Source organism: Ammospiza nelsoni, chromosome 16 (assembly GCF_027579445.1).
Source record: "Ammospiza nelsoni isolate bAmmNel1 chromosome 16, bAmmNel1.pri, whole genome shotgun sequence".
Lineage (NCBI taxonomy): Eukaryota > Metazoa > Chordata > Aves > Passeriformes > Passerellidae > Ammospiza > Ammospiza nelsoni.
The window spans coordinates 10,032,432-10,055,709 of NC_080648.1; the positions used below are offsets into that span (position 1 = coordinate 10,032,432).

A 23,278-nucleotide genomic window follows, 5' to 3' on the forward strand; every position below is an offset into this window, starting at 1 on the left:
ATGCTTACCATTAATCAGGTAAATACCCTTGCATGGGCAGAGCACTAGGAGGGGTGCTAAGAAATCGAAGAAATCTCAATGAAGAAATGCTGATCAAGAAACGACCTTTAAGCAAGAAATTCCGTTTTTATTCCGTTTTTAACGTACCTCTATTGGTGTACATAGTTCTGTTTCATGTTTATTGCCGATGGTTTTTTTTCTATTAAAAGCCAGTTTGTTACCCGTTCCTCGGCGCTGTGCGCGGCCGCCCCGGGCTCGGTTCCCGCCCCGGTTCGTGTGGCCGGGCTGCGCTGCGCCCTCCGCCCGCCGGGGGGCGCTGGAGCGGGGCGCGGCCCGGAAGGGGCGGCGCTCCCGCCGGGCTCTCGCCGTGCGGGCGCGGAATGGCCGCCGCCGTGTAGCGGGAGCGCCGCCGCCATGGGCCGCGAGTCCAGGTGAGGGAGCGGCGCCGCTGCCTCGCCCGCTGAGGACTGCGGCGCGCTCGGGGGTGGTGGCGCGGTGAGGCGGCCGTGAGGGGGACACAGGGTGGCGCGGCTCTCCCGGCCGGCTCTGTCGGGGGCGCTGAGGCCGCCGCGGCAGGGCCCGGGCCTGGAGCCGGCCCTGAGGGCAAGGCCGGGCACTCGGGGCTCCGGCCGGGGCCGAGGGTCCCCACGCTGGCTTGGCCCGAGTTGCCGGGGCTCACCGGCACCGACCCCGGGCTCCCGGAGCACCTCCGGCCTTCTCGGGCTTGTTCCAAAATGTCGTAATTAGCCACGTAGGGGGGTTAGCTTGGTTTAGGTGTTTTTGCTTGTGCCTTTTGTGTTTATGGACCACGTTTATTTTGCCCTGTCCCAGCTGATGTAAAGACACGATTGGTGTTGTAACCAGCTCGGCAGTAACGTGCCGTTGTGCTGTGTGTGTCTCGGGCCGAAGCTGTGCTCCAGATGATACCGAGCTGCACACACCTACCAGGCTGTAAACCACTTCCACAGTTTAAATTTGCTACTGCTCTCGGGCATATGCCTCTGTCTCGTAGTTCAATCAGATTTTTTTACTAAAGCTGACCCGACAGTCCCCACATGCAGTTGTACTACACTGTAACCGCTCCCAGGTCCATGTCCACCGAGGGAGACAGATTACTTGAAATTTCACAACCACCTTAGGCTCACATTAGTGATCTAGTGCGGAACTGGGCACTCCCACAGATCTATCTAAATTAGTTCCCGATGAGCTGGGGCAGTAGTGGGTGGTACAGGGCACCCTTAGAGCCTCCTGAATTGAAAGCCAAGCTCTGGCACTCCAGCCAGCAGGACTCAGTTGCTTGTCACAGTGCAGCTTCTGTGCTGAAAATGACAGGGTTCGTCTGTTTGGGCTAAAAATAATGTTAAAAGTGGGTTTAAAGTTTTAAAAGTGAAGAAATGGTAAGAGTGTGAGAGTGAATGGTGGGGGCTGCATGTGCTGGGGTTGGTGTGAGGAAATGTTCCTCACACTGGGGCTTCTGCAACCGGAAATCATCTTTTTGGCATTATTGCACACTATAGAGGAAAAAAAATTAAAAACAAAAGTAGTTCTCTAAAACAAAAAGGTTAGAAAGAGAGGAAGTGTAGAGCAGATCCCATGGCATTTTGTGATGGAGATGGAAAAGAAATTAAAAATCTCAGTGCTGACAAATGTTCTTTGCAGTCAGTTATCCTGCTGATGGGCAGGATGTGGGTGTGTGCCACTGTACTGACTCCAAGTGCATGTGCTGCCTAAATATACAACATAACATAGACTAGATAGAAATACACTGCTATTTTTAGAGCTGAACTGTTTTATACTACCATGGAAGTGAAACAAGGAGTGGGGGGCTTAAAGTCTTGCCTTCTCTGCTTCTTCCCTCTTCTCAAGCATGACTGCTGGGCTTGTCAGGAGAAAGGGTCTGTGGGTCCTGAGCCACAGGAACAAAGGAATTATTCTGGCATGGTGTCTGAAAATCTGGGGTTGGAGCAAGAGGAAATGGTCACAGTCAAGGTCCCTCTTCTACATTCACTCTAGGAAGAGTTTCCTAGAAAATTCCTGGCCCTGCTCTGCCCCACAGTATGGTTGGGATAAGAGCATTAATGAGGGGAGGAAAGGAGACCCCCATCTCCATCACACTCCTCAAGCCTTGCTGACTTCTGACAGCTTCTGGTGTGTTGTTTGAAATGAAAGAATTTCTGTTGATGTCAGCATGGTAAAGGCATTGACCACAGTGTCACTTCCTCAGGGATTTATGTTTCTTTAATTCCAGTCTGACAGCTTTCCCATTGAGCACAGCTGTAGTTCACCTACCTTACATGGGTAAACATTTATTGTATAAAAAGCAACAAAGAGCAGTTTTGTTTGCTTAACAGATTTTGGGATAGCTTCAAAGAGCTTTCAGCTTTTCCTATATATAAAATGGAAGTCAGTGGATTTCTGGAAAGGAAACTGTTCTTGATGTTCTGGTGTGCTTGTAACAGTACTCTAAAACCAAAAGAAAATTGTGACCAGATAATCCTTCTAATTTCAGCGTCACTAGGAGTGTATATGCATATTACGTATATTATACATATAGTATGTACATTAATCAGTTTGGCAAGAGGATTGCAGAAGTTTAGACATTTACAAAGTCAGAAATGCAGGTAGTTTTTTTGCTTGCTGTCCATGGTGGTGGTGCTCACCCTCCGTGCCCCTCTGTGCAGGCATTACCGGAAGCGCTCGGCGTCCCGGGGCCGCTCCGGGAGCCGCTCCAGGAGCCGCTCCCCGTCGGACAAGAGGAAGCGCGAGGACAGGCGCTCCAGGAGCCGCGAGCGGGACCGCAGGCGGGACAGGTCACGCAGCAGGGACAAGAGGAGGTCTCGCTCGAGGGACAGGAAGCGTCAAAGGTACGACATCAGCTCCAGTCATTGTACCTGGAAGTGCCTGTCTGCTGAATGTTGGTGTTCTCCCACTCCAGTTAGTTACTTTGCTGATGTCTGTGATGGGTTAAGGCTTTTTTGCTTATTAAATGCTTGCTGGTGCTGGAGTTTGTAAGTTCTTAGTGGTCTTGATGATTGGTGGGTTCCTTTTACAACCTGTTCCTTGATGACTGGTGGGTTCCTTTTACAACCTGTACCTCAATGGAGGGCTAAAGTTAGACTCTGAGCATGTCCTCAGTAAAGAAAATGTTGTTCCACATCAGACGTTCGAGGAGCAGAGAAAGGGAACGGAGCCGAGAGAGGAGACGGTCCCGGAGCCGGGAGAGGAGGCGCTCACGGAGCAGGAGTAGAGGGAGACGGTCCCGATCCTCCAGTCCAAGCAAGAACAGGAAGACAGAAAACAGGTATTCTTGTGTTCTTAGCTTTAGAAATCTGTAAAGGTTTACTGCAGGTCATTGTCTTTTAAATATATCTTGATAAGGTTTTCAGGTATAATTGAAAACAGCATATAGTCAGGTTCTGCTGTAAAATGAGTGGGAAGTCTGTAAATGATAACAACAGTCTCTATACAGCACAAGTAGTGATGGCACTCTAGAAATCATGACAAGCTGGAATCACAAAAGCTTTGGGAATAAGTGTATGTTTTGTATCAGAATAGTCCAAACTAGAAAAACACTTAATTATATTTAATTAGCTAAAGGGAGTTTTATATTTATTGTCATGAGCTAGCACAAATTAGGCTTAGATGCTTTCTTTTAAACTGGTAGCAGAGTAAGTACAATAAAACCCATTAAAAGTGGGTTTTATATTCAGTGCAAGTCTGCCTGTTATGTTTGCATTACATGAGTAGCTTTTCCCAGGAGAAGAGCCAGGACAATGTGTTTAGGGGGATGCTCATGCTTCCATGGCAATTTGCTAGATCACTTTACATTCCTCTAGAAATTCCACAAACAGGAAATTTGTTCTCTTTTCTAAATGCTGACTTCAAGGAGGTGTAAAATAAAGTACAGAACAACTGGAGTATCAATTTTAAGAGCTCTGAAAATGAAGTCTGCAAAGAAATGAGAAAAGCACATGAATTGCTGGATGGGGTTAGAGTCTACATTACTGGGAGTTAGAGGAAGCAATTCCATGACATGGAAAGATTGTCTGGGAAGCAGTGTGTTTTGTGGTGTTTGAAAACATAACAGGGTGGTTATAGTTCTGTTTCTGTCCATCATAGATGTATCCTCCCCCTGAGAAAAGCTGTAATGTTGTAAGAAACCTCTGATCTCACCTTTCAGATCAAGATCTAAAGAAAAGACAGATGGTGTGGACATTTCCAAAGAAAAGAAAAAGGACAAAGATGACAAAGAGGAAGAGAAAGACAAAGATGCTACCACAAATGCTGTGGCCACTGAGGTAGAGGCTTCTAACACTTGTAAATTTAAAATATAAAGAATTTAAATCAGGAAGTTTGTGGATGTCCACAGCTTCTACAGCTTGCTCACTCAATGGTTACATTTGTTTCAAGAAGCATAAATAAAGCCAATGGCCATTAATTTTCACTTTTTGGTTGGTTTTTGTCATAGAATTTTGATCAGAATAAACTAGAAGAAGAAATGAGAAAACGTAAAGAAAGAGTGGAGAAATGGAGGGAAGAACAACGCAAGAAGGCAATGGAAAACATAGGAGAGCTGAAAAAAGAAATTGAAGAGATGAAGCAGGGGAAAAAATGGAGTTTAGAAGATGATGATGGTATTTAAACTTTATATATAACAGAGTACTTCTATTCCTAGTAATATTTTTATTACAGTATTTTTAAAGCATCTAATTACTCTTCAGAATGTAAATCGTAAAATAAAAAAGCCTAAATCTGGTCATGGTGTCAGATGGCTTAAGATAGATTTTTGATAAACCAACTGGAGAGATCTGTATGAGGAAAAATTACATAGTAATATAATGGGCTGTAGTTATTTGGGTGGACAACAGTTTGCCACATGTAAGGACTTCTGTCTTTCCCTGTCTTTCATCTCTTTTTTCACTCTTATTAGATGATGAAGAGGAAACTGCAGAAGGAGAAAAAGAAGGCAATGAGGTTGAAGATGAGGAGTTAGATCCTTTAGATGCTTATATGGAAGAAGTAAAAGAAGAGGTCAAGAAGTTCAATATGAGAAGTGTGAAAGGTGGAGGTGGGAGTGAAAAGGTAAAATCACTTCTTAAATATTTCTTGCTTTTAAAGACTTTGTGTTTTAATAGCAAAGTGGCTTGGGGAAAATAGGGGAAAGTGCAAAAAAGCAACAAGTTATATGCACTTAATGCATGTTTGCTTTAACTATAATTTCCTGGTGTTTTTATGAAACTGTTTATCAAGCATTATTCTGATAAAATTTCACCAAGGGAAGTAGGAAATAAATTGTTCAGCATAATGTATTCAGAAGTACAAATATTCTGTATGTTTTTTACAGGATGATCTTTGTTTTGTACAATAGTGCATTCATGTTTTTAAACGTTTTTTATAGAAAACTGGACCAACTGTTACCAAGGTGGTAACTGTGGTGACAACCAAAAAGGCATCTGCTGAGTCAGAAAAGAAGAAAGGGGAGCTCATGGAGAATGACCAAGATGCAATGGAGGTAATGGAACTGTTTTGTATTTCTCTTGTGAACAGGCAAAGTGCCTGTTCTTGCTTCCTGTGGCTGTGTGTGGTGTTTGGCCTGAAGAGCTGTGAAGGGTGTGGGGATTTTGCTGCTCAGGAGGCTGTGGAGGGGCAGCCTTGCCTGAGTCACTGACTCAACACCCTGCAGCTCAGCCACTTCAGGCCATGCTCTGTGGCTGCAGTTCCAGTGTTAGTGGTGCTCCTTCAAAGCTGACCTGGGGACATCTGTCAGAGCTGTGACTGCAGTGTGACACCACTCTGCTGGCTGGCTGCTTTCTCTTCATTTCCTCTTACTGTTTCTTTGGTGTGGGACTGATTATTTCTGAATGACTGGGCTGGTAGCTGGCATTGGTAAAGCCATGAAAGTGACACAGAACATGGTGAGAGTTAAGGTTTGGGAGAAACATGAAAGCATTAGGGGAAAGAACAATTGGGACTCCTAAGTTAAGAGCACATCTTCAGTTTCATGTCTGATTCAGTAAGAAGTACCTGTTGCTTCTGTATAGTAGCTCTATAAATGTCAAAAGCCAAACACCTTCATAATTCATTAATTCTAATGTACACAAAAATTGTGATCTCTGCAGTATTCCTCAGAAGAGGAGGAGGTTGACCTTCAGACTGCCCTGACTGGCTATCAGACCAAGCAGAGAAAGCTGCTAGAACCAGTGGATCATGGAAAGATAGAATATGAACCTTTCAGGAAAAACTTCTATGTTGAAGTACCAGAACTAGCTAAAATGACTCAAGAAGGTAAAGACAAATACAACCAGAACACCTTGGGTATGATTGAAGAAAAGAATGGTGGATTTCAGTGTGCTAAGGAACAGCAAATGCTTTGCAATGTAAAAAGCATTTGGAGCAGCTTGCTATAGAAAAATGTTAAATAGGGTATATCTCTATTGTGATAACTTACTATAATTATATATGAGGCTTTGATTGGAAAATTAACCTGAGTCCTTTCAATCTAACTCCTGTGTTTATGTGTAACAAGCAAAAAGCTGTTTTTCTGGTAGTGATAAAAATAGTGTTTCATGTAAAGGGACAAAGCAAGAATTTTTTGATCAGGATATTAGAAAAATATCAAGTTTGACTCTGTTAAAAGATAAACTCTATTTCAGAGGTCAACGTGTACAGGCTGGAGCTGGAGGGAATTACAGTCAAGGGAAAAGGCTGTCCCAAACCAATAAAAACCTGGGTACAATGTGGTATTTCCATGAAGATTCTCACTGCCCTCAAAAAGTAAGCAAGCACTTTATGAACTGTATCATCCTTGATTTTGCTCACTGTGTTCTGTCCTGTGTCCTTGAGAAGGACCTTTTACTTTGCTGCATAATGAATGCCCCATGTCCATGTAAATGTTACATTTATAGTCACCAGAGTGTTTATCTGTGTTGAATTATTGTTATTAACTATTCTGTGCCATTTGTATCATGCTTTTGCTGCTCATTTTGATCTGTATTTTTTGAAGGGCACCGATATATATATATATATGTAAATATGAATATGTAAAAACTTTTTAGCGTAACTTCATGATTCACATCTATCAACTTCATTATTCACATCTATCAAATTCTATTTTGTTCTTAAAATATTTTTTTTCCTTCTTGAAGACATGGCTATGAAAAGCCCACTCCCATTCAAACCCAGGCTATCCCAGCAATTATGAACGGACGGGATTTGATTGGCATTGCTAAAACAGGAAGTGGAAAAACTATTGCATTTCTGTTGCCCATGTTCAGACACATTATGGATCAGAGAGCATTAGAAGAAGGAGAAGGTCCCATAGGTAAAATGATTTTATTTTCAAAGTTACTATTTAAATAAATATAACATCAAGTATATGCTTTAGATGGGATTTCAGTTCTTTGGTTATAGGGAGAATTGCTTACTAATGTCCATTGATAAGTGGGGATTTTTTAGGTAAAGATCACAGTGATCTTTTACATTGTTTTGTGATTACTGTGCTATCTCATGTTGTTTCAATAGCACTCCCATGTCCACATATCTGGGAGACCTTCCTCCCTTGATTCTTACACTTGGACCAGATTTCCACTTCTTCCTCATAATGTCTCAGTTATCTTTTCCTTGAAATTACATTCTTAAAAATAGGAAGTGAATTGCTGTAAACATCATTACAAAAGATTAATTTCTATTGTGGAAAATACAACATCTCTTAGATTGCAATGTGTGAGGAAAATGTTTTGCTTTTCAGCTGTCATTATGACACCTACACGTGAGTTGGCTTTGCAGATTACCAAGGAGTGCAAGAAATTCTCAAAGACTCTTGGGCTTCGAGTTGTGTGTGTTTATGGAGGAACAGGAATCAGTGAACAGGTATGCAGAACACATGCCTGGCTTGTCAAAGAGTGCTTGGGCTTCATTATTCAGTGTTTCTTTTGTAGCAAAGTTAGTTGATTTTTCTTTTCCATTAATCCAGTACATTTGCAGTCTTCATTATGGATTTTCTCTGTGGGAATGGTAGTAATGCAAAAAGCTTTGCATGTAACTTAGCCTTAAACAATAATGATCCTGGAAAGTCTCAGGTATGATCCTTAAAAATTTCAGACTGTTTGTCTTTATGTATGTACTGTGCATTAAATTAAAATTGAATTATTAGTGAGATATAATAGTTTGAAAGTTACTAGGAAGCTGTATTCTTCTGAGAGTTCCCTTTAAGATAACAAAAGCCAGAAAATTATAACTTTGCTTTATTGCATTATCAAATATTGCATCTTGAAGTAACTTAGAGATTAATTTCAAGGTTTTCCACACCTCCACCCCACCCATTTATGGAAGCAACAGGAATGACCATCTATGGTACACTAACATTTCTTACAGGCTCTTAAGCATATTGAAGTCATATCCCCATTAAAACTGCTCCAGGTGTGGTGGTAACTCTGACTGTGAGGGGTTACGCTTCTTGGAAGCAAAGTTCTCCAAAGACTTGAGGAAATTACTAATTAAAAATTTACATAATTCATGTTTATAGAACAGATGTATTACAGTGTAAGTGGTTTTCTTTTTTGCAAGGTGATATATGTTTCAAAAAATCTGAAAGAAATCACAAAGCAAAAACTAATAGATTGTTTGCTGTGTTTTGAAATCAGATAGCTGAACTCAAAAGAGGTGCTGAAATTATTGTTTGCACACCTGGACGTATGATTGACATGTTAGCAGCTAACAATGGTGAGTAGAAAACCTTTTCCTTTGCATATTTTTTTTACATTTGTTGTGTAATTCTAACAGATTCAAAAGATCATGTATTTTGATAAATGGTCTTATGGAATTTTCTTATATCTCTTCAGGCTGCACTATATAGCTGTTGAGAATATATAGCACTAATAATAGGTTTAAGCATATATTGATTTGCCATTTTTGGGGAGGACAAGAAATACTACATTCTTGAAGAGTTTTTGAGAATGTTTATCATTGCTAAACTTGAAATGTGCTGGTCCAAATTTTTTAAGTTGGAGTCATTTAGATAAAGGTTATGTAAGAGTTGCTTATTTTGTCTGCCCGTTGATCCATGCTAGAGTAGCTCATCAGTTCCCTGCTTTACAAGAGCATCTGACTCTGCCTTTATCTGTTGGCTTTAAAAACAGACAAAGAAGCCCTCCCTAAATACCTGCTCAGAAGTAAAAGAACTGACCTTATATCAGATATTCAGATTGATTAAACTGAGCCACTGCAGCTTTAAGAGGTTTTGTCCTAGTGTAACCATTGCATGCTTATTAGATAAAGTTTTATTATTAAATTATTCCACATCAAAACCTCTACTAAACTGTTGACATTATTTAACTTCTGTGAAAAAAGTACCTTCAAGACATATAGAACTGGGCTTCCAAGACTTATATCGTCAAAGGTAGGTACATTAATGCTGTTCCCAAGTAATTTTACAAAGTTATTATTTGGGGATGAAAGTGTTGAGATGTTAAATAGATATGTAGATGTAAGGAATACTTGCTTTGTTCCTTCATATTGAATTCCATATCTTAAAAAATGCAGCGCGTAATGTCTTAAATAATTTGAGGATTCAGCTCAATTTGCTGAAGCTGAGAGGACCAAATTCTTCTGTAGTTTGATAGGCACAAGTCTGAGTGATAATTGTAGAAAATGTAACAAATCTTTCCCAGTCAGAGAGCATTTGGCAGTGTCACTCCACAGCTGTGTGGAACTGAATGTGTTTATATTGTACAGAGTATGATTTTAAGTCCTGGAGTTAAATCCTTCTCATGAAGGGGAATCTCTTCACTGTTTGGGAAGGGTGCTAGTTATCCTGTCCATGATAATTTCAAAATGTTCACAGAAACACAACTTGCTTATTTTATTTCAACCTGTCCCAGAGTTTGGGGTGGTTCTTGATTTTTAAATTCGGTAGTGTTACTGGGTAGGTTTTAATCTTTATATATAGTTATTTTTAAAAGACTGCTTACTCTGTTTTATGCCTATTATTAGCAGTGATCTAGAACTAGTATGGTTATCCTCATATAGTTATTCTGAATTCCAAGGAAGCATTACAGATTGTGTATAAAGGAATTTTCTGAGGCTGCAGCAGTTAGCACTGGGCTTTGCCTTCCACACATGCGCTGTAATCTCTAATATGTTCTTTTCTAGGTGCCGCTGTCAGATACTGGCTGATGTGGCTCCTTGCTTCAGCTCAGTCTTAGTTTTATGATGTGTTTTGGCGAGGGCAGTTTTCTGAATTTTACAGGTTCTTCTGGCCCTATGATGGTATGCAAGAGAAGAGTTTGACAAACTAAAAGGGCCTTGTGCATACTTACACATTTCCCAGAATGTATGTGTGATTAAAGTGTGAACATTAAAATTCACATTCAGTGAATTTTTTAAAAAATTAATTAATGTCTTTGTTAGAAGATAGTGAGACTATATAACATCTAAAAAAATATTCCTAAGGGAAACTAGATTTCCATTTGATTTTGTTTCCCATGTGTTTTTTCCTCTCCTTTCACAGGTCGGGTGACAAACCTCCGCAGAGTCACGTACGTTGTGCTTGATGAAGCTGACAGAATGTTTGACATGGGGTTTGAGCCTCAGGTAATTCAAGACACGGGGGGTGGTGCCAAAAGAGACTGTTTGTCACATCAAGGGTTTTGCAATGCTACATCTGCCAGTGGATGTTCGAAAGGATGTGCTGCATATGGACAGCGGTTTAAGCTGACTCTAATATTTCTATTACTCTCCTATCTATTATCACATTATTATAACATCATATTATCCTCACATCTAGTAGAAGATATCCCTGCCCATGGCAAGGGCTTGGAACTGGAAGATTTTTAGAGTCCCTTCCAGCCCAAACCATTGTATGATTCTCTGTTTTGCTTCCTATATGACTTAGATTTTTCTCTAATACACACAGTGTTTTACATACTCATTCTGAGTACTGGTGGTATCCTTGTGTAATTCCTTGATACAGGTGTTGTATTAGTAGTTTTAGTCTGTTAATAAAATCTTTGATGTCTCTTGGCAAGAGATAAGAACGAAATGTTGGAAATGCTGCTGACTTGCTGAGAGCTTTGGACATCCAGGGCTCTTCCAGTTGACATGGGCTGTACTCTTCTCCAAAATCAGGAAAATTCCCTTTATTTGTCTCTTGAGCTGTAGGGTTTCTGCTGCATTTCCTAGGATTTTTGCTGAGCTGCTGCCAGATTCCGTATTGCCACACAACTTCCTTCTGATTCCAGCAAGTTTTGCCGTCTTCCAGTGCCAGCAGCTTGGTGCCTAGAGGAAATCTGTAAAGAATGTTTTGTGGTCTGGGAGGTGCAGATACCACCTAACTTTAGAGATGACAGCTTTGTGTGGGTGTGAAATGGAGTTGCAGCAGTTGATGTTAACAGGGACCGCTCTCTCACCACAGGTCATGCGCATTGTAGACAACGTCAGGCCTGACCGTCAGACTGTCATGTTCTCTGCTACTTTCCCCAGAGCTATGGAGGCCCTGGCTCGCAGGATCCTCAGCAAACCCATAGAGGTGCAGGTTGGAGGCAGGAGTGTTGTCTGTTCTGATGTGGAGCAGCATGTGGTGAGTATAATGCATCTGCCTCGCTTATCTTCTCCTTTGCTTGCAGAGGACTGTTCCCAGCAATGTTTAATATAAACCAATATACCACAGAGCTTTTCTTTTTAGAAGTTTAGTGGCCTTATTAAAAATAAACTTAGAATAAATCAACACCTTAATATACAAATGCAGTGTGATTTTTAAAGTTGGTTTGTAGCACTAAGCTACACTGTTTTACCACTAACTGTGGGAACAGCCTGAAAAACTCATCTCCTGTTCATGATTTTTACTTTTCTACACTCTGCATTTGTTTAATAACTCAAATACAAATTATACTCTTTTGTATGTCATTTTCCAGATTGTCATAGAAGAGGAGAACAAATTTCTGAAGTTACTGGAGCTACTGGGACATTATCAGGAGAAAGGATCTGTTATCATATTTGTAGATAAGCAAGAACACGCTGATGGGTTGTTAAAAGATTTAATGAGGGCCTCTTATCCTTGCTTGTCTCTCCATGGAGGTAATCTGCAAATTTAAGGACTTATATTATCAACTCCCAACTAGGATCTTGGTATCCAGTAGTTAAAAATCACTTAGTTCTTGTATAGTACCAATTCTATTACTTCCTCATAAGCAGGTTTTGCTTTATAATTGGGGAGGATAATTGTCTCTTAATTTGAAATAGATATGATAGTTTTGTGTAATTACTCTTCATTGTTCTCTGTGAGATGTCATCAGATGCCACATCTTGCATCTGTGCCAGAGGACTGTTAGAGTTAACACCTCCCAGGGAATATTGCTGACTACTCATTATTGCAGAGTAGTGAGTGCCATGGGGAGTATCAGATGATATTTTTATTTGAGATTCCACAGTAACAGCAGTTGTTGCTTTATTTTTTTTCTATCAAGTAGTAATAGAATGGAAGTAGCAAGAGGAGAAAAATCTCTTTACAAGCTGTCCATCCCAGTGTATCTTAAAATTTAGAGTCTTTTTTGGAGTGTGTTGTGTAAAATCAGTAAGTACAAAATCATTGTTCAGCAGGAATGTAGCAATAGAAGAGGGAAAATATTCTTGTTCTTCTGAGATTTCTGTTTTCTTTAGAGAACAGACAAAGCCTCCAGATGAGGTCTCAGCTGAAGTACAAAAGAGAGAATAATATTAAAAAATGTTTTGGGGGTCCTGATATGGGAAAACATCTTATGGTTGTTGAAAAATTAGAAGTTATTCTAAATAATAGAGGTTATTTTGGCTAATGTATTTTGCCTTCAAAAGTGTGAAAGTGTTGAAGTTTTATTTGCTTGTGGTTTTGGTTGTTTGAAGTTTGAGGGTATTTTGACCTGTGTACAAATTCTCGTGGCTTAAAGCAGAGCTTTATAATTAACTGATTTGTCTTGCAGGTATTGATCAGTATGACAGAGACAGCATCATTAATGACTTCAAGAATGGAACCTGCAAACTTCTGGTGGCCACATCTGTGGCAGCCAGGGGCTTGGATGTGAAGCAGCTGATGCTGGTGGTCAATTACAGCTGTCCCAACCACTATGAGGACTACGTGCACCGAGCCGGCCGCACCGGGCGAGCTGGCAATAAAGTATGTACACCCATATACTCATACACTCACTTGGCAGGTGTGGCTAGAACTGGCATTTCCCCTTCTTTACTGTTTGATGAAGTTGTTCTAAGGGATAGCTACAGATGGGCTAGTTTGTATTGTTGGTGGGAAGAGTGTTTTTAGTATGTTCTGAACTTCAGCAATCTGAAATTTGGAAGATACGTGTTCTTCTGATTTCTGAGTGTTCTTTTAAATCCCATTTGTGGCTGAAAGTTTGGGTGTTTTGCACTGTTGGAAATGTGCCCTACTAAATTGAGAAGATTTTAATTTTTCGAACTTTGAACCATGACAACACTGGTTGGAAGGAGAGATTTCAGTGTTTACTATCTTTGGATGATTACCTCTGTATCAACTTCCTGGGAAATCACATTATTCATTCTACACTTCCACTAAAAAGAAGTTATTGCATGGCTGTCATGATTACTTTCATTGACTAGAAATCAGCATCTGTGCAAGGGTGCTTCAATAAATTTAGAGATGTCTTTAGAGCTTTTTCCTAATTGTCTCTTAAATGAATTTTGACCAGGGGTATGCATATACATTCATTACTGAGGATCAGGCACGTTATGCTGGTGATATCATTAAGGCTTTGGAATTGTCTGGGAATCCAATTCCTCCTGATTTGGAGAAGCTCTGGGCTGACTTCAAAGAGCAACAGAAGGCTGTAAGTAATTGTTTCTTCTGTAGGTGGCTTGGTCCAGGTTTAATGCCTGTGCATGCATGGGTGACCTCTCTGGGAACAGATGTGTGCTTGGCTCAGTGTGTCAGTGACCTCAAGATAGAGATCTTTAATGTCATTAAAGAACTGTTCTTGAGAATTTAAATCTTGTTACTGCGTATGTAATAAATACCTCTGGTATAAGAGGCACTGGCTTTTAACAAAATTCACATACAAGATAATGAAGCCCTTTAACAGACCTTGTATGATTATTTCTAGAGCTCTCACCATCAGAGGATCTCACTCATGCTGAGAAGAGTGACTTTGGAGATTTTCTGCTATAAAAAAATGGAGGGTTTTTTATACTGCATTTGAAAAGCATTTAAAATGTATACTTACAGAAAACCCCAATAGGGTACTGTCTCTGCTGAATTAACACAGGTTTTTAAAATTACATTTCATGGTGAAATGCAGCTTTTAAATTTGAAGCACTTTACAAATGTGCTAGGATTTGCTTTTTAAAGAATATCAAAATTATTTGTATAATCTTGAAGTTATTTTATGACTATGAGAACTAGGATTTGAAACTCCTAAGTATGATAATACATGTTTTTGTTTTCAGGAGGGAAAGTTGATTAAAAAAAGCAGTGGATTCTCTGGCAAAGGTTTTAAATTCGATGAAACAGAACAGGCTTTGGCTAATGAAAGAAAGAAGCTACAGAAAGCAGCTCTTGGCTTGCAGGATTCAGATGATGAAGATACAGCTGTTGATGTAAGCACTTGGGAATAGGATTTAAGTTGCTTATGGATTTTCGCAATACATTTGAATTTCTAACCCATAGGTTGCATAATACATTGCAGAGTGCATGGATTTCTGTTACTCTGTGACCTTTGTTACTGACTGCATGTTTTCTTCAAATATAGAGATACAGCTATGAAGATCAAAATCTAGGAAGATTTTCAGTGTCTCTTTTTGGCTTATTGGTATTTTACACTTAATGTGTGTAGTTCTGTAAATGTCACATAAATTATTTGGGATATTATTCTTGCATAAATGAAATAGAACAATGGTCCTCAGTTGCAAACATATTTTTATTTGAAGTATTTTAAAGACATTCATGTTAGCACTTTCTATTTTAAATCTTATTAAATTCCTTTCTTAATATTGGATAGATTCCTTTTTGTGACCTTGCAGGTAAACACTGTGTTCAGACTTTTTCCTGATTAGATCATCCTTTTGTTGAGCTGTAGTTTTGGGCAGGCTTCTACCATTTATACAAGATTAATTTCTTTAAGGACATGTAAACTAAATGTCCCTTAGTGTTTCTTTATCATGACAAGATTATTTAGTGGAAATGCAGTGATGAAATAATTGTTCTTTTCTTTAGATTGATGAACAAATTGAAAGCATGTTCAATTCCAAGAAAAGAGTAAAAGACATGGCAGCACCAGGAACATCAAACGCTCCTACACCATCAGCTGGCAATGCAGAAAAATTGGAAATTGCTAAAAGATTGGCTTTGAGAATCAATGCCCAGAAGAATCTTGGAGCAGAGGCACAAGTCATGGTTCCCTTCCACTTTAAGGTCAGGCTCTTTACAGACCAGTTTTACTCTTTTTTAATAAAGGTTGTTGAGTTCTTTGTTCTGTGGTTGCCATTTGATTTAGTGTTTCTGCACGCTAGTATATACTGCATGGTTTATCTCATTTAGGCTGGGCTAACTCACTTATATAGGATTTGTAAGTGAGCTGATTTGTTTATAAGACTTATTACAGAACCATAAATGCTTTGTCTTCCCTGACAAAGAGTTAATTCATTACTGATAACATTACACAATTAGTTGTGTCAGCTTTGGCAGAGTTGCAGAACATCTTTCTCTGCTGAAGCATGGGATGTACGTGTGATGTACAGTTTGTTTAGATTGAGCATAATTGTTCTGGAATATCCAAAGATATTTTAAGCTGAAAATACAAAAGACCACTAAGATCTTTTCTTTGCAGGTGTGAAGGGAGTTGTTGAGAGGAAGGAAGGAAGAGCAGAAGTCTGGAGAATGTATTTGTTGTATAGACAATTACATTACATAGAGAGCTTTAATGAAATCCTTATTGGTTTATATGGGACTTTTTTTGGCTACCTTGTTCTCAATATGGACCTGTGCTTTTACAGGATGTGATGCAGCAGGCTACCAATGCTATCCTGAGAGGAGGCACGATTCAAGCTCCTACTGTGTCTGCCAAGACCATTGCAGAGCAACTGGCTGAAAAAATCAATGCCAAGCTCAATTATGTACCCATAGAGAAACAGGAGGAAGAGAAACAGGATGGAGGACAGAATGAATCCTTCAAGAGATATGAAGAAGAATTAGAGATCAATGACTTCCCACAGGCAAGTAACCATTTTGCTACAATCAAGTAGAAACGACCATCATTTAACAAAACCTCTCTTCATGCTTACACCAGTAAAATACTGTGTCTCTGTTTCTGATCATACCTAATTGAAATTGCTACATTAACTGTGATTACTTCTCAGGTTATATAAATGCAGTGCTTTGGACTTATTCCAGAGAATATCAGAAAAACATGTATTTGTTATCAGATAAAAATCTCTTCACCCTTTACACACTTCTCTAACACCCAAATCTCTGACACTGTCTGTTTTTTTTGCAAAGGCTTTACTGCCATGACTGATACAACTATTTGCCCTTTTTGTAGTACCTGAGTATTTCTGCCATTCAGCAATATTGCTGCTCAGATCTAACTCATCTATTATTTTGAGGATTTACATTTCACAGTATCAAGTACAAATTCCCTGTATTTCTTTTTGAGGTTATGCCCATGCTGGCAGAACTAATGGATTGCCATTTAGTGTGCCGCCTTTCTCCTTGTTGATCCTCTCCTATCATTCACCTTGCAGACTGCCAGATGGAAAGTTACCTCCAAAGAAGCACTGCAGAGAATCAGTGAATATTCTGAAGCTGCCATTACAATCAGGGGAACTTATTTCCCTCCAGGCAAAGAACCCAAGGAAGGAGAACGAAAGATTTATTTGGCTATTGAAAGTATGTATTCTTTTTATAAATATTTCTGTTAAAGCTGTGAGTCTAGTTTTGTAATTAGACATGGAATTTCTGTAGTCAGTGTTTGGACACTTGAGTTATAGACTTGCTGCAGTTACTTTGCAATTACTGAAAAACACTTGTTTATCTTTATACACTTATCAAATGATCCATGGGGATCACAGAGAGGCTTGTCCTCACCTGCCACAGAACAACAGCCAATGTATGAAATCAGTTTGGAGGAGAGGAAAAGAGCAGAGGAAGAACAATTAGCACAAAGAGGTCTGTGCCACTGTGAAATAAGGAAGTAAACAGAATTCTGTTTAGGGTGTTAAAGGTATAAGAAATCGCATCAACTACTACAACAAAAACTTGGCAAATGTCATAATGGTTGAGTTTTTCAAAGAAACCTCAAATCCTACATATTTCTGAATAGTATCATTTATGACTGGAGTATCATCCTTAAAAGAGAACACAGTCAAGCTTTGGAATTCTGTGTAGTAGAGTCTTCTTCACCAAATAGCTGAGGATATTCAGCAGATTTTACTGTGCTTCTGAAAGTAGACAGCAGGCTTCATATACAGAAAGTGTTTAAGATTATAATACATATTTTTATCTTCAGGTGCCAATGAACTTGCTGTACAGAAAGCAAAGGCAGAAATCACACGACTTATAAAAGAGGAGCTCATCAGATTGGTGAGTGCAATATCCAGAAAGCAGAGGGAAAGTGCCTTAATGTATGCTTTGTGATTGACTTCTGCAAATGCTGATGCTCTAGCATAAGGTTTTATTAATATCAGGGACTGGGACCTATAGATCTCAAAAACACTGAACAGCCTAAAAGTGCATGGCACTGGTTAGTCAGCTAGAATATGGCTGCTATCAGCCAGCAGATGGAGATAACACATTGACAGAGCTTTTTGAATGAAGACCCCTCAGAGTTGGGTCCCAATAAGTTTCCTAATTTCAACACCATCTGGCAGGGGGAGAGGATTATTCCCCTCATTTTGATATTTGGTAAGTGTTGAGAGATCTGGTTTGCTGTAGCTTTACAACATAGCCAGCTATTAACCTAGTGGGGTTTTACTGCAATTCATTTATCCATCTTCACTTTTAACTGTGGTTATCTCTTCTTTGTTTGCAGCAAAATTCGTACCAACCAACCAACAAAGGAAGATACAAAGTTCTATGAGCATTTGGAGTTATTTGTCTGCTAGCAGCTGGTGCGTGAAACTTTGTGGCTTCTGTTGTTTTTGCTGTTTACACTGCTTATTGTAAATTAAGAAAATTTTTTATTTCATCTTGCGGACATTTTTTTAACAGAAAATTGATACTTGCTGAAGCATCTTAATTCTCTCCACTAAAGTTATCAGTCTTAAAGCCAGACCAGTTTTGGTGGAACATGATTTAATTTGAAAGTGCAGTTTATACACTTTTCATCATAAAGAATATGAAATAAACTGACTTGTTTTTGACAGACAGTATACTGTTAAGGAAAATGAAAGTGTTGGGATTTGTGTTGGAAATTGTTAGAATGTACCTGCTTCATATTGTTGAAATGGTTCACACATCTGTTTCTACTGGAAAAAGTCTAAAACACCAAAATAAAGGCAGGATTTTTCTCCTGATCCATAGCATCTCTCTGGCTGGTTTCACACACATTCATTCCCTGTACAAATGTCCCCTAAGGTCAGAGAGTTTTGCATTGATCAGAGTAGAGAATTTTATCCTTCTCATGTCCCTGTTTTTCTTTATCATCCAGGTAATAGATAACTCTTTGGGGTTGTTGTAAAGTGAAATGTTTTGTAGTATGATAATAGTTCTCCTGTTTTTTTCTAAACATCAGAATTTTAGGGTTTGATTTTTTTCCCCTCACTTGGTGACATAAGAATGAACCTGTTTTAGTTTAAAAAGTTTAAAAAGGAATTCACAGAAAAAGAAAAGAGAAACCTCTTTTGTAATGAAATAAAACTTTGTCATTCTTTTATATTGTTCTTATATATACATTTAATGTGATTATTCCCCCAGGATTATCATCTTTATTACTGTTAGGACATGACTTTAAGTAAAAATGTATAATGATATTTATGAATGAATTCCACAAATACTATCATTGCAGTAATAAACTACTGGGACAGGCAAGACCAATGTTTTTGAGCTCTCATCCCCATAACCAGTAGGATTCATGAGGGACTCTACTCCTAAGCAATTAACTTCTATCTGCTTGTCTGGAGCCAAAGCAGTAGCAATTTCAATTGTTTCATCCTAGCAGCTGCAAGATTTTCAAGATGATAATTTTCAAAAGGACTTTCATAGAAAGCTTTTCTTACCTGACACACTGAGAAGAAATGTGTCATTTTAAACCAGCTGTGTATATACTGCTTTAACCCTGCTGAAGACAAATCATACAATCTGCATCATGGCTGTATAAATTCACAATTTTCTTTCCAAACTTCAGGTAATTTAAGTGACTCTTGGTGTTTGCATACAACTGTGTGTTACCTTGTCCGTGTACTTTATTTGCAGGACTGGGAAGAAGTAAAGGAATGATTATACCAGCTTAACAGTCTACTTTTAGGATGAGAACACTCCTAATGTAGTACTTGTCAGTATTAATACATGGAGTAGAGCAGAGAGAACAGCACACACAGTAACACTTCTCAAAACTTAAAACAGAAATCCCAAACTAAAGTTCTGTGATTACATTTAAATACATGTTTTCCTTCCCTTAAGGACTGGGGTTTGATGTCTTTCCTAGAAATTCTTTGTTGAATTGTCTGACTTTTGGGCAGTGTTCCTTCCCAGAAATGACACATTTTGTGTATTTAATGAAGAGCACTGTGGAGTTTGGACAGCCTGACATGTGTTTAAAAGTCTTGGTTCAAAACGTTCATACATTGATATCTCCTAAAAAAGGCATGATGGAGACACTTTTATTGGGTTTCAGAGATACAAAAATGTATAATCTTTAACTTCCTGGGGGTTTTAAATGCAATGTCAATATTCTTATGGTTTTTTTTAATTCCAGCAAAAATAAAAGCAATTTCAATGTATATTTTTCAGAAACTGTCTTTCTGAATAGCTCCTCTGTTTTCTGCACTTGCACTGCTTCTGTGGTTTTTCTATGACAGTTAGCCTCATACTGTGTGGAGAAGAGTGATGTGAACAGCAGCTTGTACTTTTGTTTTTGTGCTGGAAATGCAATGCCACACAGCCCAGACTCAGTTAAGTAAGTCACAGTGAAGGTGTTTGGATACATAAGAACTGGAGCAAAATGCATAAAAGCTGGGGGAAAAGAAACTCAAATTTACAAATACACAGGAAAATAAACAATGGAAACAGGATGAGAATAAAAGTTCAGAAAAGATAGAAGATAGAAAAGCTCTATGTAGTTCTTGACAAGGGTGTCCATGGATCTAGACAAGATCTTTATAAACATCACGATTTGGCTGCTTTCCAGGGAATCTGCCCTGGTCAGATTCACGTTGCCAGCTGTGGGAAGAGCACAGGGCTGTGATTTTTTGGTTTTTCCTTTTAAATACACAAGCAGAGCTTGCTCTGTTACCTGCCCAGGTGATAATGCTACCAGCTTTCAAGGTTGCCTTTATGCTCTCAGTGAGTGAGCAGTGATGTTTTGGGTGGATAAATGATAAAAGTATTTGGCAGTGGATCATGAATCACCTTTCTCTTGCATGTCACATAATGTGGTGGTGTCACTGTGCAGCAGGCTCACAGCAGGGAGGGGAGGCAGGGTGAGACCCCTGTTCCCAGCCCAGCTCCCTCATTCTCCATGCAAGTGACCCACCAGAGATTCAAACAGCAATAACCCCCCACCATCCCTGTGAAGGATTAATGCCCAAGTCATGAAAACAGGAGAGCCTAAATCCAGTATTTTGTGTGGGGGAAAAAAATTCACAGCATGATAAAAAAATTTGTGCTATTACAGTTCAGACTGTTATACTCCCTGAACTGTAGGGTTCATGGTGCCACCTTTTGTTTAAAACAGGCAGCTCAAGGCCTATTTTACATGCTAACTTAATGCTAAAAACATAAACCTGGACAGTGAGTGCTGATCACAGCCAGCATGTTCTGTAGCTGTTCCCTGTGCTGGCTGCTTGAGCTTTTACTTGTACAATTAAAGCACTGCAATTTAGTTAATGTGCATTTGGCTGCTAATTAAATAAAATATTCAGAGGCTAAAAGTACCATCTGTGGGGGCTTTTCATACTCAAGTCTTCCAAGTGGAAGCAAAAAAAAAATTTTGTTAAGCAAAGTTTTCCTGAAATTCTGCAATTGTGGCAGCCAAATATAAAACAAACAGCAGGGGCTGGATTTGGGATCTTCCTAAAATAAAAAGAATGCTGGAGTTTCAGGGAGTGAGAGAACACTTTGGTATTTCAGTCCTTCAGGCATGTTTACAGTTGTAGGAAATGGTCATGGCTTCAGCCAAAGCAGTGGCAGGGTTACAGCCAGGTACCTGTGGCTGTGAGGATGGAGCCTGTGGAGCTGGCCTGGATTAGTTTTGAACTTTGTGCCATGGTCCTGATGCTGTTGATGGTGTGCTGCTGAACCCCTCATTTCCAAGGGGTTCCTCATTTCCAGTTTGCTGAGGTGGTGCTCAGGGTGAGCAGCAGTGGCGGGGGGCACTGAGGGTCTTCCCTGAGCATTAGCACTGGGCCCTGTGTGTGCTGTGGCCTCCTCACGTGATGCTCCAGGAATGCACTTTCCTTTGATTATTTTCCTTGACCCAGATCTCTTCCAAATATGGTCTCAGCTTAAACAAGTTTGTGTTCTTAGAGCCTGGGCGTTTGCAGAATAAATTCTGGCTTCCAGCTAACCGTGGCTGTATGGGGGAGTGGAGGCAGAGAGCAACCTAAAAATGCAAAAAGAAAAGGGGCACAGCTGGATTCAAATTTGTCCCAAAATGTACATTTTTGTACAATGTTTATAAAGTGCCAGGCAGGAAGATTTGTTTTCATAGTTTTAGCTACAGTGGAAGCAATTGTTTTTAAATAAATGACCATTAGTCTGAGTGATTGCCACCCAAACATTGGTTCTCTGAGACTTTTCATCTGAAACAGATTTAAATATTTTTCTTTACTGAGAGATACAAGATTGTTAAGCTGACCAGCATAAGCAGAGGTAAATTAATTAACATCTCAGATCTAAGTTGTTCTAATGAGCTAAGAAATTATTAATAACCTACTGCGGAGTGAGCATATGATTAAGTTATTTTGTACCTGGGCTATTCTAAATATGAAGTTCATCATCACAAACATTTCTCAAAATAATAAATACCCCATGGCAGCTCCTCTGAAATGAATGGCCAAGCAAGGAAAATGTTACACTCAGAGTTAAGATTAAGGATTTTCATTAAAACCTACATTTCCTCTGCCTGTGCATGTTAGCTAGGAAGTGAATTTGTAGAGATGACCAGCTCTGATAATTCAGTTAAATAGACAGGAGGCCATGGCAGTTCCCAAACTAACTTCTCCCTGTTTGCTCAGCATGCTCTGGAGCCCAGGACTGAGGAGAAGCTCCTGTATTGGCAGAAGAAGGAACTTGTGCTTTGAGGCCCTTCCTCTCCTTGAAAATGTGCATCCTTTGGCGAAATCTCCACTGAGAGAGGAGGAGAATGGCATTTTGTGGTTTGGATGTGGGAAGGCTCAACATTTCATTGCATCACTTATCTTACAGATAATTAATGCAGTCATTTGGTACCACTAATGAGTCAGTCCTTTAGAGGAAGAAAAGGAGGAAGAAGATCCACAACCAGAGTGCTTCAGGCCCTGGGAGCTGTGACAAAAGAAGACAGTGGCAGAGCAGTTTATCAGTGTTTGGTCCATGTTGTTATCAGCACAGTTTCACACAGGGGGACCAGGCCCTGTTGCTACCAGATGACAATTTGAGCTGGCTCAGCTGGTGTGGGTTTGCCTGGGGTTTGGTGCAGGGCAGTGACACAGCCTGGCCAGCACAGAGCCATGGCCAGTCCCAGATCAGACAATTGGATCTTGCTCTGCTCTGCCAGGAACAGCCTCGACAACAGCTGGGTTCCAGCTTCACAGCTCAGGATGGAGCCTTTCACTGCCTCACGCTGCACTGCCACTCCTCCAGGGCCTGATGGCTCCTGTTCTGTTGAGACGAAAATTTCTGCAGAAACCAGGAGGATAAGCCCAGCCTGACTTCATTACCTTCCAGATTAAAATATTGCAAATAACAGGACACTGAAAGGTATCAAACGGAACCATTTTTCATTGGCATTTCCAACAGGCGTTTGAACAGCAGAAAGATGAGCTTTGTAAATAAACTGAATCATTTGCTAAATCAAGCTAAATAAATGCTGCTTTTCCCTGCTGCTTTCTTATATTGCAAGTGAGGATTCCTGCATGCATTAGGAAG

At 39.8% G+C, this 23,278-nt stretch overlaps 1 protein-coding gene across 2 annotated transcripts; it reads left to right on the forward strand.

Moving 5' to 3' along the window:
* The first annotated feature begins 345 nt into the window (after positions 1 to 345).
* Positions 346 to 23,214, forward strand: DDX46 (DEAD-box helicase 46). 2 transcript variants are annotated; one of them, XM_059483411.1, is made up of 24 exons: positions 346 to 431; positions 2,682 to 2,864; positions 3,161 to 3,301; positions 4,181 to 4,298; positions 4,469 to 4,634; positions 4,931 to 5,082; positions 5,399 to 5,512; positions 6,120 to 6,285; positions 6,654 to 6,774; positions 7,146 to 7,321; positions 7,748 to 7,869; positions 8,643 to 8,721; positions 10,508 to 10,590; positions 11,411 to 11,575; positions 11,910 to 12,072; positions 12,951 to 13,144; positions 13,692 to 13,829; positions 14,446 to 14,595; positions 15,212 to 15,409; positions 15,991 to 16,209; positions 16,738 to 16,882; positions 17,502 to 17,575; positions 18,024 to 18,102; positions 22,387 to 23,214. In XM_059483411.1, exons 1-23 carry the CDS (start codon positions 415 to 417, stop codon positions 18,069 to 18,071), a joined length of 3,132 nt encoding a protein of 1,043 aa, XP_059339394.1. In that variant the 5' UTR covers positions 346 to 414; the 3' UTR covers positions 18,072 to 18,102; positions 22,387 to 23,214. The 2 variants fall into 2 exon arrangements, with proteins under 2 accessions (XP_059339394.1, XP_059339393.1); XM_059483410.1 differs by lacking the exon at positions 22,387 to 23,214 and having other exon boundaries at positions 18,024 to 19,932.
* The last annotated feature ends 64 nt before the right edge of the window (positions 23,215 to 23,278 follow it).